The sequence below is a fragment of the Rhinopithecus bieti genome, unplaced genomic scaffold (assembly GCF_001698545.2).
Source record: "Rhinopithecus bieti isolate Rb0 unplaced genomic scaffold, ASM169854v2 scaffold_22165, whole genome shotgun sequence".
Taxonomy (NCBI): Eukaryota; Metazoa; Chordata; class Mammalia; order Primates; family Cercopithecidae; genus Rhinopithecus; species Rhinopithecus bieti.
The window spans coordinates 2111094-2123511 of record NW_016810977.1 but is presented as its reverse complement, the minus strand read 5'-3'; the positions used below and the strand labels follow the sequence as shown (position 1 = coordinate 2123511).

The 12418-nt window shown below is 45.4% G+C and overlaps 1 protein-coding gene across 2 annotated transcripts in view; it reads right to left on the bottom strand.

Annotated features, from left to right (window-relative positions):
- The window catches only part of OTULIN (OTU deubiquitinase with linear linkage specificity), a 37747-nt gene extending 28465 nt beyond the window's left edge, over positions 1 to 9282 (bottom strand). The window contains exon 1 of one of the 2 annotated variants that reach the window (XM_017893306.1): positions 8984 to 9282. In XM_017893306.1, coding sequence (XP_017748795.1) covers positions 8984 to 9135 — 152 coding nt within the window. In that variant the 5' untranslated portion in view covers positions 9136 to 9282. Of the gene's footprint in view, positions 1 to 836; positions 858 to 8983 lie in introns of those variants that run through there. The other variant, XM_017893307.1, reaches the window with a different exon arrangement.
- Between the last annotated feature and the right edge of the window lie 3136 nt (positions 9283 to 12418).

The following is a 12418-nucleotide window of genomic DNA, read 5'->3' as shown; positions in this document are numbered from 1 at the left end:
AAAAGTGACCAAATGTGTTCGTTCTTCTCTCAATCATTTAACAACATCTTTCAGCCTCTTTCCTGGCTTTATAAAATAAGAGACAATTTTAATCCTGTAAAACAGTCATTTAAGCAGAGCACTTTCACAGTGTCATTATTGGAGGCATATATCTCTGGGCAAACCACTTCCCCAAGGCCTCAGTTTTCTTATCTTCAAAATGAGAAGACTGAAAGAGGCCGTATAAATGGTTCCTCTTCCAGTTCTTTAGTCTAAGTTTGTGAATAAATTTGTCATGAAAATTGTACTTCGAGCAAAATCTGTGGCTATACTGTGTGCACATTTGGCTCCACTTTGTTCTCTTTTTAATCTACAAAATAACCAAAATCCAACATCAATCCCCAGAGGAGGTTCTCTAAACAAGCAACTCTCCGTCCCACAAGTACAAATTCCTACAAAGGCCAACAGGAAAGGAAAGGAAAGAAACGAACAGCAGAACAAACAGGAGAACTAAACACAAAGGGAAGCTGAACAGGAAATTACTGGAAATAAAGAGAAGAGACTCGAGATATATGAAAAAAGCAAAGCAGAAATGGAAGAATAAGAGAATCAGAGTATAATCAAATTGCTTTAACCACAACTGGATTTCACTCAGATCCTGTGCACAAATATCTGCTAACTTCATGGTCACCACAAACATACAGAAAATGTAATATAGCCTTTACTAAAGGCCACTACTAAAATAAAAATAATCCTGCTTAAAGCCAGGAGTTCAATACCAGCCTGGGCATAAAGCAAGACTCCGCCTCTACAAAAAAAGAAAAAATATTTTTTTAATTGGACATGCTGGCACTCACCTGCAATTCCCTCTACAGAGGAGGCTGAGGAGAAAGGATCACTTAAGCCTAGGAGTTGCAGGCTGCAGTGAGCTATGATCACACCACTGCACTCCAGCCCAGGCAACAGAGTGAGACCCTGTTACTAAAAAAAATTAATTAATTAATTAATTAAATTTTAAAACAATCCCGAAGAATAAGTTTTAAGTTTGAGCAATGAAGCTCAATCAATATATTCAGGAAGGAGGACATTTCACAGGCAGAATGAAATAGTTACCCGTCTAATATAAAGATAAGCAAACAGGCCGGGCGCGGTGGCTCAAGCCTGCAATCCCAGCACTTTGGGAGTCCGAGACGGGCGGATCACGAGGTCAGGAGATCGAGACCATCCTGGCTAACACGGTGAAACCCCGTCTCTACTAAAAAATACAGAAAACTAGCCGGGCGAGGTGGCGGGCGCCTGTAGTCCCAGCTACTCGGGAGGCTGAGGCAGGAGAATGGCGTGAACCCGGGGTGGAGCTTGTAGTGAGCTAGATCCGGCCACTGCACCCAGCCTGGGCCGCAGAGCGAACTCCATCTCAAAAAAAAAAAAAAAAAAAAGATAAGCAAACAGAAAGAGAGGAAGAAACAAAGCAAAAAATAATAATTTTATTTTAAAAATACTTCACTCAATAAACTTTTGCTTTAATTTTTTATGTATTAAAATAATAAAGCTGAAAACAATGACAAAATGAAATTATACTAAAGGCCGGGAATCTGAAACAAGTAGAGGTTAAGTTTTTGTTATGGGATGGGACGATAATAAAACAATGAGAGGAAAAGGGATTTGGCAACCTTTTGTGTGTCAGGTTGGTGTGGCAGTGGGGAGGTACCCACTCTGACACAAAAGAAACCACTGAAGCTCAGAGACTCAGGTGATCACCACAGCAAACAGTTTTGTGATAAAGGAAAGTTAAGCCCAAGTCTAAACGACTTGATTTTCTGGCAGTCACCCTCAATTCCACAGTTAAAATTTGTTAAAGGATACAAATAAAGGATAAAATTACAGCTGGATAGAAGGAGTAAGTTCTAGTGTTCTATATCATTGTAGGATCACTACAGTTAATAATCTATAACATAGATTCAAACAGCTAGGAGAAGGATATTAAGTGTTCCTAAGACAAAGAAATGATACATGTTTGAGATGATGGACGTGCTAATTACCCTGATCACTATAGTTACGTGTATCAAAACATCACTATGTGCCCCATAAATACATACAACTTAAAAATAATTAAGCCGATTTAAAAAATTTTATATATATATATATATGTTTTTTGAGAGAGGGTCTCATTCTGTTGCCCAGACTAGACTATAGCTGTGCAACCACAGCTCCCTGCAGCCTCAATCTCCTGGACTCAAGCAGTCCTCCCACCTCAGGCTCAAGTAGCTGAGACCACAGGCATGCACCAGCGCATCTGGCTAATTTTTAAAATTTTTTATACAGTCAGGGTCTCACTCTGTTGTCCAGGATGGTCTCAAAGTCCTGGGCTCAAGAGATCCTTCCACCTTGCTCTCCCAAATAGCTTCGCCTCAGCCTCCCGAGTAGCTGGGACTACAGGCGCCCCGCCATCTAGCCCGGCTAATTTTTTGTATTTTTTTAGTAGAGACGGGGTTTCACCGTGTTAGCCAGGATGGTCTCGATCTCCTGACCTCGTGATCCGCCCGTCTCGGCCTCCCAAAGTGCTGGGATTACAGGCTTGAGCCACGGCGCCCGGCCCCTCAGCCTAAATTTTAAAACCAAATGCTAACAATTCCTAGTTAGAAAATACTTAAGTTTTGCACCATGGCATTATTTTAAAGTGTATATTTTCAAATTCCTATTAAACAATATTTACCTATTTTCGTTTTTTGAGACGGAGTTTCGCTCTTATTGCACAGGCTGGAGTGCAATGGTGCAGTCTCGGCTCACTGCAACCTCCGCCTCCTGGGTTCAAGAGATTCTCCTGCCTCAGCCTCCTGAGTAACTGGGATTATAGGCATGTGCCACCATGCCCAACTAATTTTTGTATTTTTAGTAGAGACAGGGTTTCACATTGGTCAGGCTGTTCTCAAACTCCTGACCTCAGGTGATCTGCCTGCCTTGGCCTCCCAAAGTGCTGGGATTACAGGCATGAGCCACCACATCCAGCTTATTTACCTATTTTCTCTTAACCTAGAGATAAAATATTTTATTTTTGATATGAAGACAACACATCCAACTGAGTAAGCTATATAACATTACATACTAAATTATAACTGGTACCACTTGCTCTGTTCAAAAAGACCTGCATACCAACCAATTTTTGAAAACTTACTTTAAACATGCTCACTATACAGACACAAAATTATACTATTCCCAAGAGCAAAAGCCGTGAGTTAAAAGCAGAGCTTAGTGAAGCAGAAGGCATTTCTGTGAAGCCAATTTTTCAATTTTTGATTCAAGTAAATACGTAATAGGAAAAAAATTAATTCTAATGCATACGCAAAGCTAACAAGACAGAATATTTTAATCACTCACCATTATGAACCTTTTAAAAATTGTTCCCCTTACTTGTCTAAAAGAACTAAGTATGGCTCTTTTTAATTCAACTCTCTGGACTTGAACCCTGCAGTTCATACTTAACTTAGCCTGTCCTTTGAGACTAATGGCAACACTAAGGCAATGTTGGTGAGACAGTGTCAACCAATATGACACTAACACACCTTCCCACACAGGCACAGGAAAAGCAAAGACCACCAACCCAGCCGTTCTCCTGTGGTTCAGACATGGGTGAACAACACATCAAATACAGGAAAGTACCGGCACCCAGGCCAAAATTCCACCCCTCTTCCGCAAGTGGACTTTCCACGACTGGCTCATGCTACTCCACGTGACTTCCAGAGGTATCTGGGGTCAATGCAGCCACTCTCAATAAGGTTTGATTCTTAGAGACATCCTAGTTCTGGACCCCAAAGCAGGCTCTTCATCAGGTTGGGAGAAAGTGGACTTTATCCCTACTCCAAACTGTAGCAGCATCTGGGGGTGGGGTGGGGCAGAAAATACATCCACAAGAACAACAGTGTGCCACTTTTTTTGTTCACAGCCCCTTTGAGAATGCAGATTTCATCAGAACCTAAGCCCAGAAACATATATAAAATTGCTTTCAATTTCAGAGGGGTTCACCGACAGAATGCCTCCACAGATTCAAACCCTGTCTCACCCTCAGACAGGCAGAGAAGGGCCATGGAGTAGTCTCTTCTCAATTCCCTAAGCATTTCTGGCCTAGTCACCAACCATGTCCCAGGACCAGATACAGCAGGAGTCAGATGTTGGGGGTGGAGTGAGCAGGGGATAGAGCATAGGAGAGCAGCAGAGGGAGCTTGAAGAAGGCCAAGTAATCTGGTCTGACAAAAGATTTCTTCAAATGTGACCCTAAGTTATATTTCAAGCCATTCTTAGGGCTTGTCTAGGAGATGTGAGCCAACCACAGCTCTTAAATGGGCTGATGGGTGGATGGAAAAAAGGAGGGGAGGGAGGGAGGGAGGGAAAGAAAAACTGCAATGAGATGTATACAAAGTAGCTCATCACTGGGTACTGTGGCTCACGCCTGTAATCCCAGGATTTCAGGAAGTTGTGGCAAGAGGATTGCTTGAGCCCAAGAGTTAGAGACCAGCCTGGGCAACATTGTGAGATTCTGTCTCTACAAAAAGTAAAAAAAAAAAATTAGCTGGGTATGATGGCGTGCACCTGGTGCCCCAGCTACTTAGGAGGCTGAGGTGGGAGGATCGCTTGAGCCCGGAAGGTTGAGGCTACAGTGAGCCATGATTGTCACTGCACTCTAGAATGGGCAACAGAGAGAGACCCTGTCTCAACAAACAAGAAAACAAAGCAGCTTATCCATGTGGTTTCTATGTTTTTTTTCCCCTTCTCTCACTTGTGAAATGTGATGAGCTTAGTGGAAAGGAATCAGAGTAACCTACTGTGCTGCCTAGGAAATAAGCCATCTCTTTCTCTACCCATCACCACAGCCTTCAGAGACATATCCCGAATGTCTAATTCAGCTGCAGAAGTTGGGCTATGCTCTGTACTTGTAATTACTGTCCACTGAATGTATTACAAATGACTCTATAGGATATCCCAAAACTTCTACAGTCTTACAGTGTTCATACTTCTAAGCGTAAACATTTTAAATGATTCCTCCTCATAGCAAACCCAACTATCTGGGTGGAAAGAAAGGCCTCGGCTCCAATGACAAAAAAAGGAGACTAAAAATGGACATTACACTATTTAAATTGATACTCAACTATTAAGCTATATATATCATCATGCAGAAATTGACATGAACACCTTATATTGCAAACTTTGTTTATATGACACCCATGGTACAGTTTCTCTAGCCCATGAGAAAATACCATAGAGAAACAGTTCACTACCCAGATACTGCCGAGTCAGAAAGATGGAAAAAGGCTAGAAAGTCCAAAACTTGAGACATGATGTTTAAAAGGTGACATCTTAAACTCACCTCTCTTGTTCTGCCCCATCTTTAGATGTGAAAGAGAATGAGATAATCAAACACAACAAAAATAAAGAGAAAACAAAATTAACCTACTAAAAAAGAAAAACCGGAACACAAACAAACCGGAACATCTACTGGGAAGCAAACGTGGGAAGCAAACCAAGGGAAAAAAAAAAAAGTGAAGTTGGCTGTCACTATAAATCATGTCTCTCTGCCTGGTTATGCTGAGGAAGCCCAGAAGAGGTAGGGGGAGGTTCCCATCGACGCATCAGGGTCTCTCCAATCAAGCTACACTTAAAAAAATCTGTGAATGTGTAAAATGACAAACCTAGGCTAGTTTTTTTTTTACATTCCTTTCAGCTCTAAGTCTATATAGTTATACTAGCAGCAGACAGAAGAGGCACCTGTGCCACAAAAACTTTTCAAGAAAGAGCACTTCTTCCTACCATTGTCTATTTTCATAGGTGTTCTGAATGAGAATCACATCCACCAGAAAACTTGCCAAATAACTATGTATACTTTTGAGAACATGGTCTAGCTTCAAAGTTTCTGCATTGCTCAGGAAGCATGACATGGCTGGGGCTGAGGTGCAGCACGTGAGACAGCGCATTAAATTAAGCGCATGGTTCTCACCACCAGGGTAGAAAGAAGGCGAAGCTGCAATTAGGAACCAGCATGGGCCCGGGGAGCAGGCGTTAGGGGCAAGAGACCCCCTATTTAACCCTCTGCAGAGTCTGAGGTTAAGTCTCTGATATGATTCCGATATTTCTCCCCTCCAATCTCATACTAAAATGTAATCCCCATGGTTCGAGAGGAGCCTTGTGGGAGGTGATTGGATCATGGGGGTAGATCCCTCATGAATGGCTTTAGCACCATGCCCTTGGTGATGAGTGTGTTCTTACTGAGTTCATGCAAGATCTGGTTGCTAAAAAGTCTGCAGCACCTCACCCCCACCTCACTCTCTCTCACCATGTGATCGCCTAGTCCCACCTGGCTTTCTGCCATGAGTGAAAGCTCCCTGAGGCCTCACCAGAAGCCAAGTAGATCCAGGCACTAAGCTTCCTGTACAGCCTGCAGAACCATGAGCCAATTAAATATCTTTTCTTTACAAATTACCCAGCCTCGGGTATTTCTTTATGGCAATGCGAAAGCAGTCTAATACAAAAAATTGGTACTGAGGGCTCGAGTATTGCTATAAAGACACCTGAAAATGTGGAAGCAGATTTAGAACTGGGTAATGGGCAGAAGTTGGAAGAGTCTGGAGGGCTCAGAAGAAGACAGAAAAACGACGGAAAGTTTGGAACTTCTTAGAAATGGGCTAAATGGTTGTGACCAATATGCTGATAGAAATATGGACAGTGCGCTGGGCGCGATGGCTCATGCCTGTAATCCTAGCACTTTGGGAGGCCGAGGCGGGCAGATCACTTGAGATCAGGAGTTCGAAACCAGCTTGGCCAACATGGTGAAACCCCATCTCCACTAAAATCAAAAACAAAAATTAGCCAGGCATGGTGGTGGACGCCTGTAATCCCAGCTACTCCAAAGGCTGTGGCAGGAAAATTGTTTGAACCTGGGAGGCAGAGGTAGCAGTTAGCCAAGACTGCGCCACTGCACTCCAGCCTGGGTGACAGAGCAGGACTCCATCTCAATAAAAAATAATAATATTAAAATAAAATAAAATAAATGTGGCCAGTAAAGGCCGGGCTGATGAGGCTCAGATGGAAATGAAGAAGTTCTTGGGAACTGGAGTAAGGATCACCCCTGCTACGTCCTAGCAAAGAATTTGGCTGCACTGTGTCCATGTCCCAGGAATTTGTGGAATTAAATAACTTGTCTGATTTCACAAGCTCATAGGTGGAAAGAGATGAGTCATAGATGAGACTTAGGGCTTTGGACTTGATGCTAGAATGAGTTAAGACTTTGGGGAATGGCTGGAAAGAGATTATTATATTCACCAACATGAGAAAGACATGAGATTTGGGGGGCCAGGAGCAGAATGATATAGTCTGGATATTTGTCCCCTCCAAATTTCACATTAAAATATAAACCCCAGTATTGGAGGTGGGGACTGGTGGGAGGTATTTGGATCCCTCATGAATGGCTTAGTGCCATGCCCTTGGTGACAGACAACTGCTGACTCCAAGTTCACACCAGATCTGGTTGTTTCAAAGTTTGTGGCACCCCTAGCCTCTCTCTTCCTCCCTCTCTCACCACGTGATTGCCTGGTCCCACTTGGCTTTCCGAGGTAAGTTAAATAAAGCCCCCTGAGGCCTCACCAGAAGCCAAACAGATACAGGCACCAAGCTTCATGTAAAGCCTACAGAACTATGAGCCAATTAAACCTCTTTTCTTTTTATAAATTACCCAGCCTCAGGAACTTCCTTATAGCAACACAAAAATGGCCTAATACAGACTCTAACCCAGAGAGCAAACTGGCCGCCACAGGACACATCAGCTCACACATGGGCCTGTACAGTGGCTTCAATTTAAAAAAAAAAAAAGGTGCCACTATTTAAAAAGCAGCGTATTTCATGCAAGGCCCAAATAGCTGGATTCTTTAAATACAGAAGATGCAGCAACTACAGGCCTGAGCTTAGGGGACCCTGCCTCTCAACAGAGACAAGCTCTCCAGGTCCTAGCCAACTTCACTACTTCACTTACTGCCTAGCTCTGGAGGCAGGAGCTTGAGACCACTGACTCTCAATCTTATTTTCCAGTGGCCATTAACCCATTAAGTGTGAATAACACCATCCCAAGGCGGTTCTCGACAAATAAGAATGTCTAAGTACTACGCAAATACGTTATTATAACACAGTATCTATCTAACAGGGCCCCAAAAGACCCCTTTTCAGGAATTTTTTTTTTTTTGAAAGTTCTAGCAGTGCTTTTGGCATTTAAACACATCTTAAATTTAACTTTCCAGCCAATTAAAATATCTGTCAAACTGGCTGGCTGAGTGGTTTCATAATTTCTTAAATTCCAAGGGCATTTATAGGTGCCTAGAACTTGAGAGTGTAGAAAAGTTTCACTCGAGTTTCTATTCTGCTTCCACGCGTACCCCCAGACCCTTGCAGAAATCAGGAACTCTTTCCAAAACGTCTTCTTCACAATACAGTAAGGAACTGATGTAACTAGCACTGACTTTCCTTTTTAAAAGGAAATGCGGGAAGGGATACTAGTCAGGCCGTTAAAGGGTCAAAAAGAATGGGTCAGTCCAAAGTCTGTCCAACAGGTGGGACGTCGCCTCAAAGAACATGTCGCGCGGCTCCGTTCTCCCGCGGCTGCTGCAAGGGCGACCTCACTTCCTCCCTGTGCCAGGCTGGAGGAAAGATCTAGAGGGAAATAGTAATAAAACACACCACTTCTCGGGTTTGCTTCCCAAGTTTCTGGAACTTTCTTTAACTTCAGACGTGCAGATGTCAAAAATGAGACGGGAGGGGAGACACTGTGTGACCAGAATTGTGAGGGGCCCTTGGAAAGAAATCTGCACTCGGACACTGGGCAAAACTGTCTGCCAATTCCTCCCTGTCGCCAACGGCCTCACTCAGAATTGAGGACGCCCAGGGACCCTCTGCTGACGACTCCCCACCCCAGCCCGGCTTCCGGAGAGGACCGAGCCCGCCGCCCACGGCCCGCGCCCCGCGCACTCACTGCTCGGTCGGGCACTGCATCTCGGGCAGCTGCTGCCCGCTGGCCGCCGCCTTCCCGCCCTCCCGCGCCGCGGCCCCAGCCTCCCGCGCCGGCGTCTCGGCGCAGCTCGCGCCTGGCCACGCTCCGGGTTGGGGCATAGTCCCCTGACTCATGCGGCCGCTCGGGGCCGAAGGGGTTCAGCCGGCTCCGAACGACCCGGAGCCCCTCCCGTCGGGGTGCCAGGCAGTGGTCGCAGCCGCTCAGCTGCTCGAGCGGTTTTCGAGGGTCCGCAGGCTGCTTCCGCGCGCGTCAGCGCGCCCCGCCCCACGGCCTCCGACCCTGCGCGAGGAGGTGCGGCCGGAGGCGGAGGGGCCCGGACGCGGCGCATGCGCACACACGTGCGCGGGCTGAGCCGCCGGGGCATGGAGGGGGAACCGCGCGATGCGGCTGCTGCGCATGCTCTGTCCCCGCGGCCCCCTGGCTTGCGTCTCTCGTCAGGTGTGTGTGGGGACTGGCAGAGGGTGTGAGAGCTGGAAACTACCAGACGAGTGGCGGGGAGCGTCTTGAGTGAGGAGGAGGAAGGCCAGTTTTAGGTGTGAAGGGTGCTGACGCGTTCTGGCGCCTTGCGGTGTCACACTTGGCTTCCGAGCGTTGCCCTCCGCCGGAACGGGTTTTCCTTAGCTGTGAAGCGTGGCTGCGGCCTGCCCAGGCTGTCGCCCGGCGGGCCTGGGCCTCCGCTGTCAGGCCAGGCCAGTCGCTCCGGGGCCGGGAGTTACCGCACCGGAGTTGGGGCGGAGAAGGCGAACTGGTTAAACTCAAACCGGTTAAGCAAGCGCAGCAGTGTGTGTTCTTGGATCATAGTATTTCACGTAAACATTTTGATTTAAGAGGAACAAAAGGGAAAATATTAACCGTTTTCAAGCATCCACGGGCGAAATGCTTCATCTCTGGGATGGAGTGGAGGAGTAGCCTCTAAGGTTGAGTTGCAATCGTGGGTGCAAGAAGTATCGGTGAAACAGAGTGCAGCGCCGGAACAGGGCGGAATGCAATGGCGTGGGCAGTTCAGAAACCCGCGAGGAGTCCAGGGCGGAACAGGTAGGGAGCAGGGGATTGTACTGAAAGATGAAACTGAAAAGAGGAGGGGTACTGGAGACCAGATCATGAAAAGCCATATTAGGCTAACTGTGGAGCTTATGCTTAATCCTCATTGACAGATCTTGAGATCATTTTGAACAATCACTTTGTCTTCAGTTTGGTAAAAGTTTGGAGAAGGGCAAGACTTTGGAAGACCAGCTTAGGGAGACTAAATAGTAGTGACCTCCAAGGGAGAAACTGAAACGGAAAGAATATTTATATTTTGTGCCACAGAACTCCGGGGGTTATTGTTTTCTCCTTTAATTTTACTTGAAAAAGTAATAAATGCACATGCCAAGAAATTCAGAGCATACAAAAGAATATACAAAGACTATTAAGGTGTGGGATTGTAGAGGGTTGAGTAGGGTCTGCCAAAATTCATGTCCACCTAGACCCTCACAATATTAACTTATTTGGAAATAGGCCCTTTGCAGATGTAATTACGATAAGGTCGTACTGGTATAGAGTGAGCCCTGAATCCAATGGTTGGTGCCCTTAGAAGAGGACAGATAGATAAATGAGCACAGAGGGAGGAAGGCCATTTGGAGATAGAAGCAGAGGTTGGAGTGATGCAACTGGAAGCCAAGAAACGCCACAAAATGCCAGGAGCCAGCAGAAACTAAGAAAAGGCAAAGAAGGATTATTCCAAAGCACCTTCCGAAGAAGCTTGGCCCTCCCGAAAACCTGATTTCAGACTTCTAGCCCCCAAAACTGCAAGAGAATAAATTTTGTTGTTTTAAGACGCACAGTTTGTGGTACTTTGTCTTGACCACTCCAGGAAACTCATATAGGGATCAAGGTGGAAAGATTATAAATTCTATCAGGCCAAATTTATTGATTTGGACTCACCAGAGATTCTGGATTCAATGTTTTATCTCAGAGGCTTAGAAAAAGCCCTAATGCTGTGTTTAATTGCTGAGTATGCCTTTTCCAAGTATGCATGTCAAACTAGGAAAATAACTACAGGATGGGTTTGGGGACCCACTGAGCCCACCGTGAGAAGGATCTGAGTGAAAACTCCATTGATCATTTAACCTCCATCCACCCAGAAGGACCTATGCTAAATGAAGTTGAAGTGCCAGAACTGCCTAGTTATCTGTAGAGAAAGGTATCCACAGGCTTGGGGAGATTGGAATGTTAGAGTGGATTTATCATTTAAGACCTGCTTACCCACCCCAGGAGGGTCCAGAGGACACACCTTTTACCATGACTGTAAGAAATAAATTTGTGAAGAGAACCCTAGCATCCTTGAAGAGATCTGTGGCTGCCCTTCTCTTTAGTCACATATATCTTACAGTGGAAACTGCTACCATCAAACTGGGATTCCTAAGTGCCACCCCAGGGTGGCACTTAATTGCCAAAAATTAGGTGGGCATGATTACTATAATTACCAGCAGAGCTAAAACAATATTGTCTTTCTTAGAGACCTGTGCTGTTGGCCCCTTAATCGTTGTGTCCCTAGAAAAATAAACAGGCAATCTACTAAGTTCTTATTGACCTGTATAAGTGCAAGAGTTCTAGATCTAGGAAACAGACATCCTAACTTGCATCACCAAAACAAGAGTCACAACCTCTCAATCAATTCCCAGACTTGAGCCAGTTTACACTCTCAGAACTCTGAATGAAGGATAGGCTGGATCCTCTTGAGGAAGGACTCTGCTACATTGCCAAAAATGTATATTGTTATTTCCCCCAAAGAGACCAATAGCCATCTACCAGGGTAACTGTGCATTGCGGGAAGAGAAATAATCAGATTTGTCAGGGATTACTACACAGTGGCTCTGATCTAATACTAATCTGGGGAAACCAGAAACTTTACTCTGCCTGCCAGTCAGACTAGAGGCCTAATGGAGGTGGAGTGATCAATGGAGTTTCAGCTCAGGTTCATCTCTCATTAGACCCATTGAGTCCCTGGACCCATCCTGTGCTTACATTTCCCCAGTTCTAGAATGCATAATTAAAAGAGATATACTCGGCCGGGCACAGTGGCTCACACCTTTATTCCCAGCACTTCGGGAGGCCGAGGTGGGCAGATCACAAGGTCAGTAGTTAGAGACCAGCCTGGCCAACATGGTGAATCCCCGTTTCTACTAAAAATACAAAAACAATATAGCTGGGCGTGGTGGCGAGCACCTGTAATCCCAGCTACTTGGGAGGCTGAGGCAGGAGAATCGTTTAAACTTGGGAGGCAGAGGTTGCAGTGAGCCAAGATCGCACCATGACACTCCATCTTGGGCGACAGGGCAAGACTCTGTCTCAAAAAAAACAAAAACAAAAGAGATATACTCAGCAGCTGGAAGAATCCCCACATTGTTTCCCTGA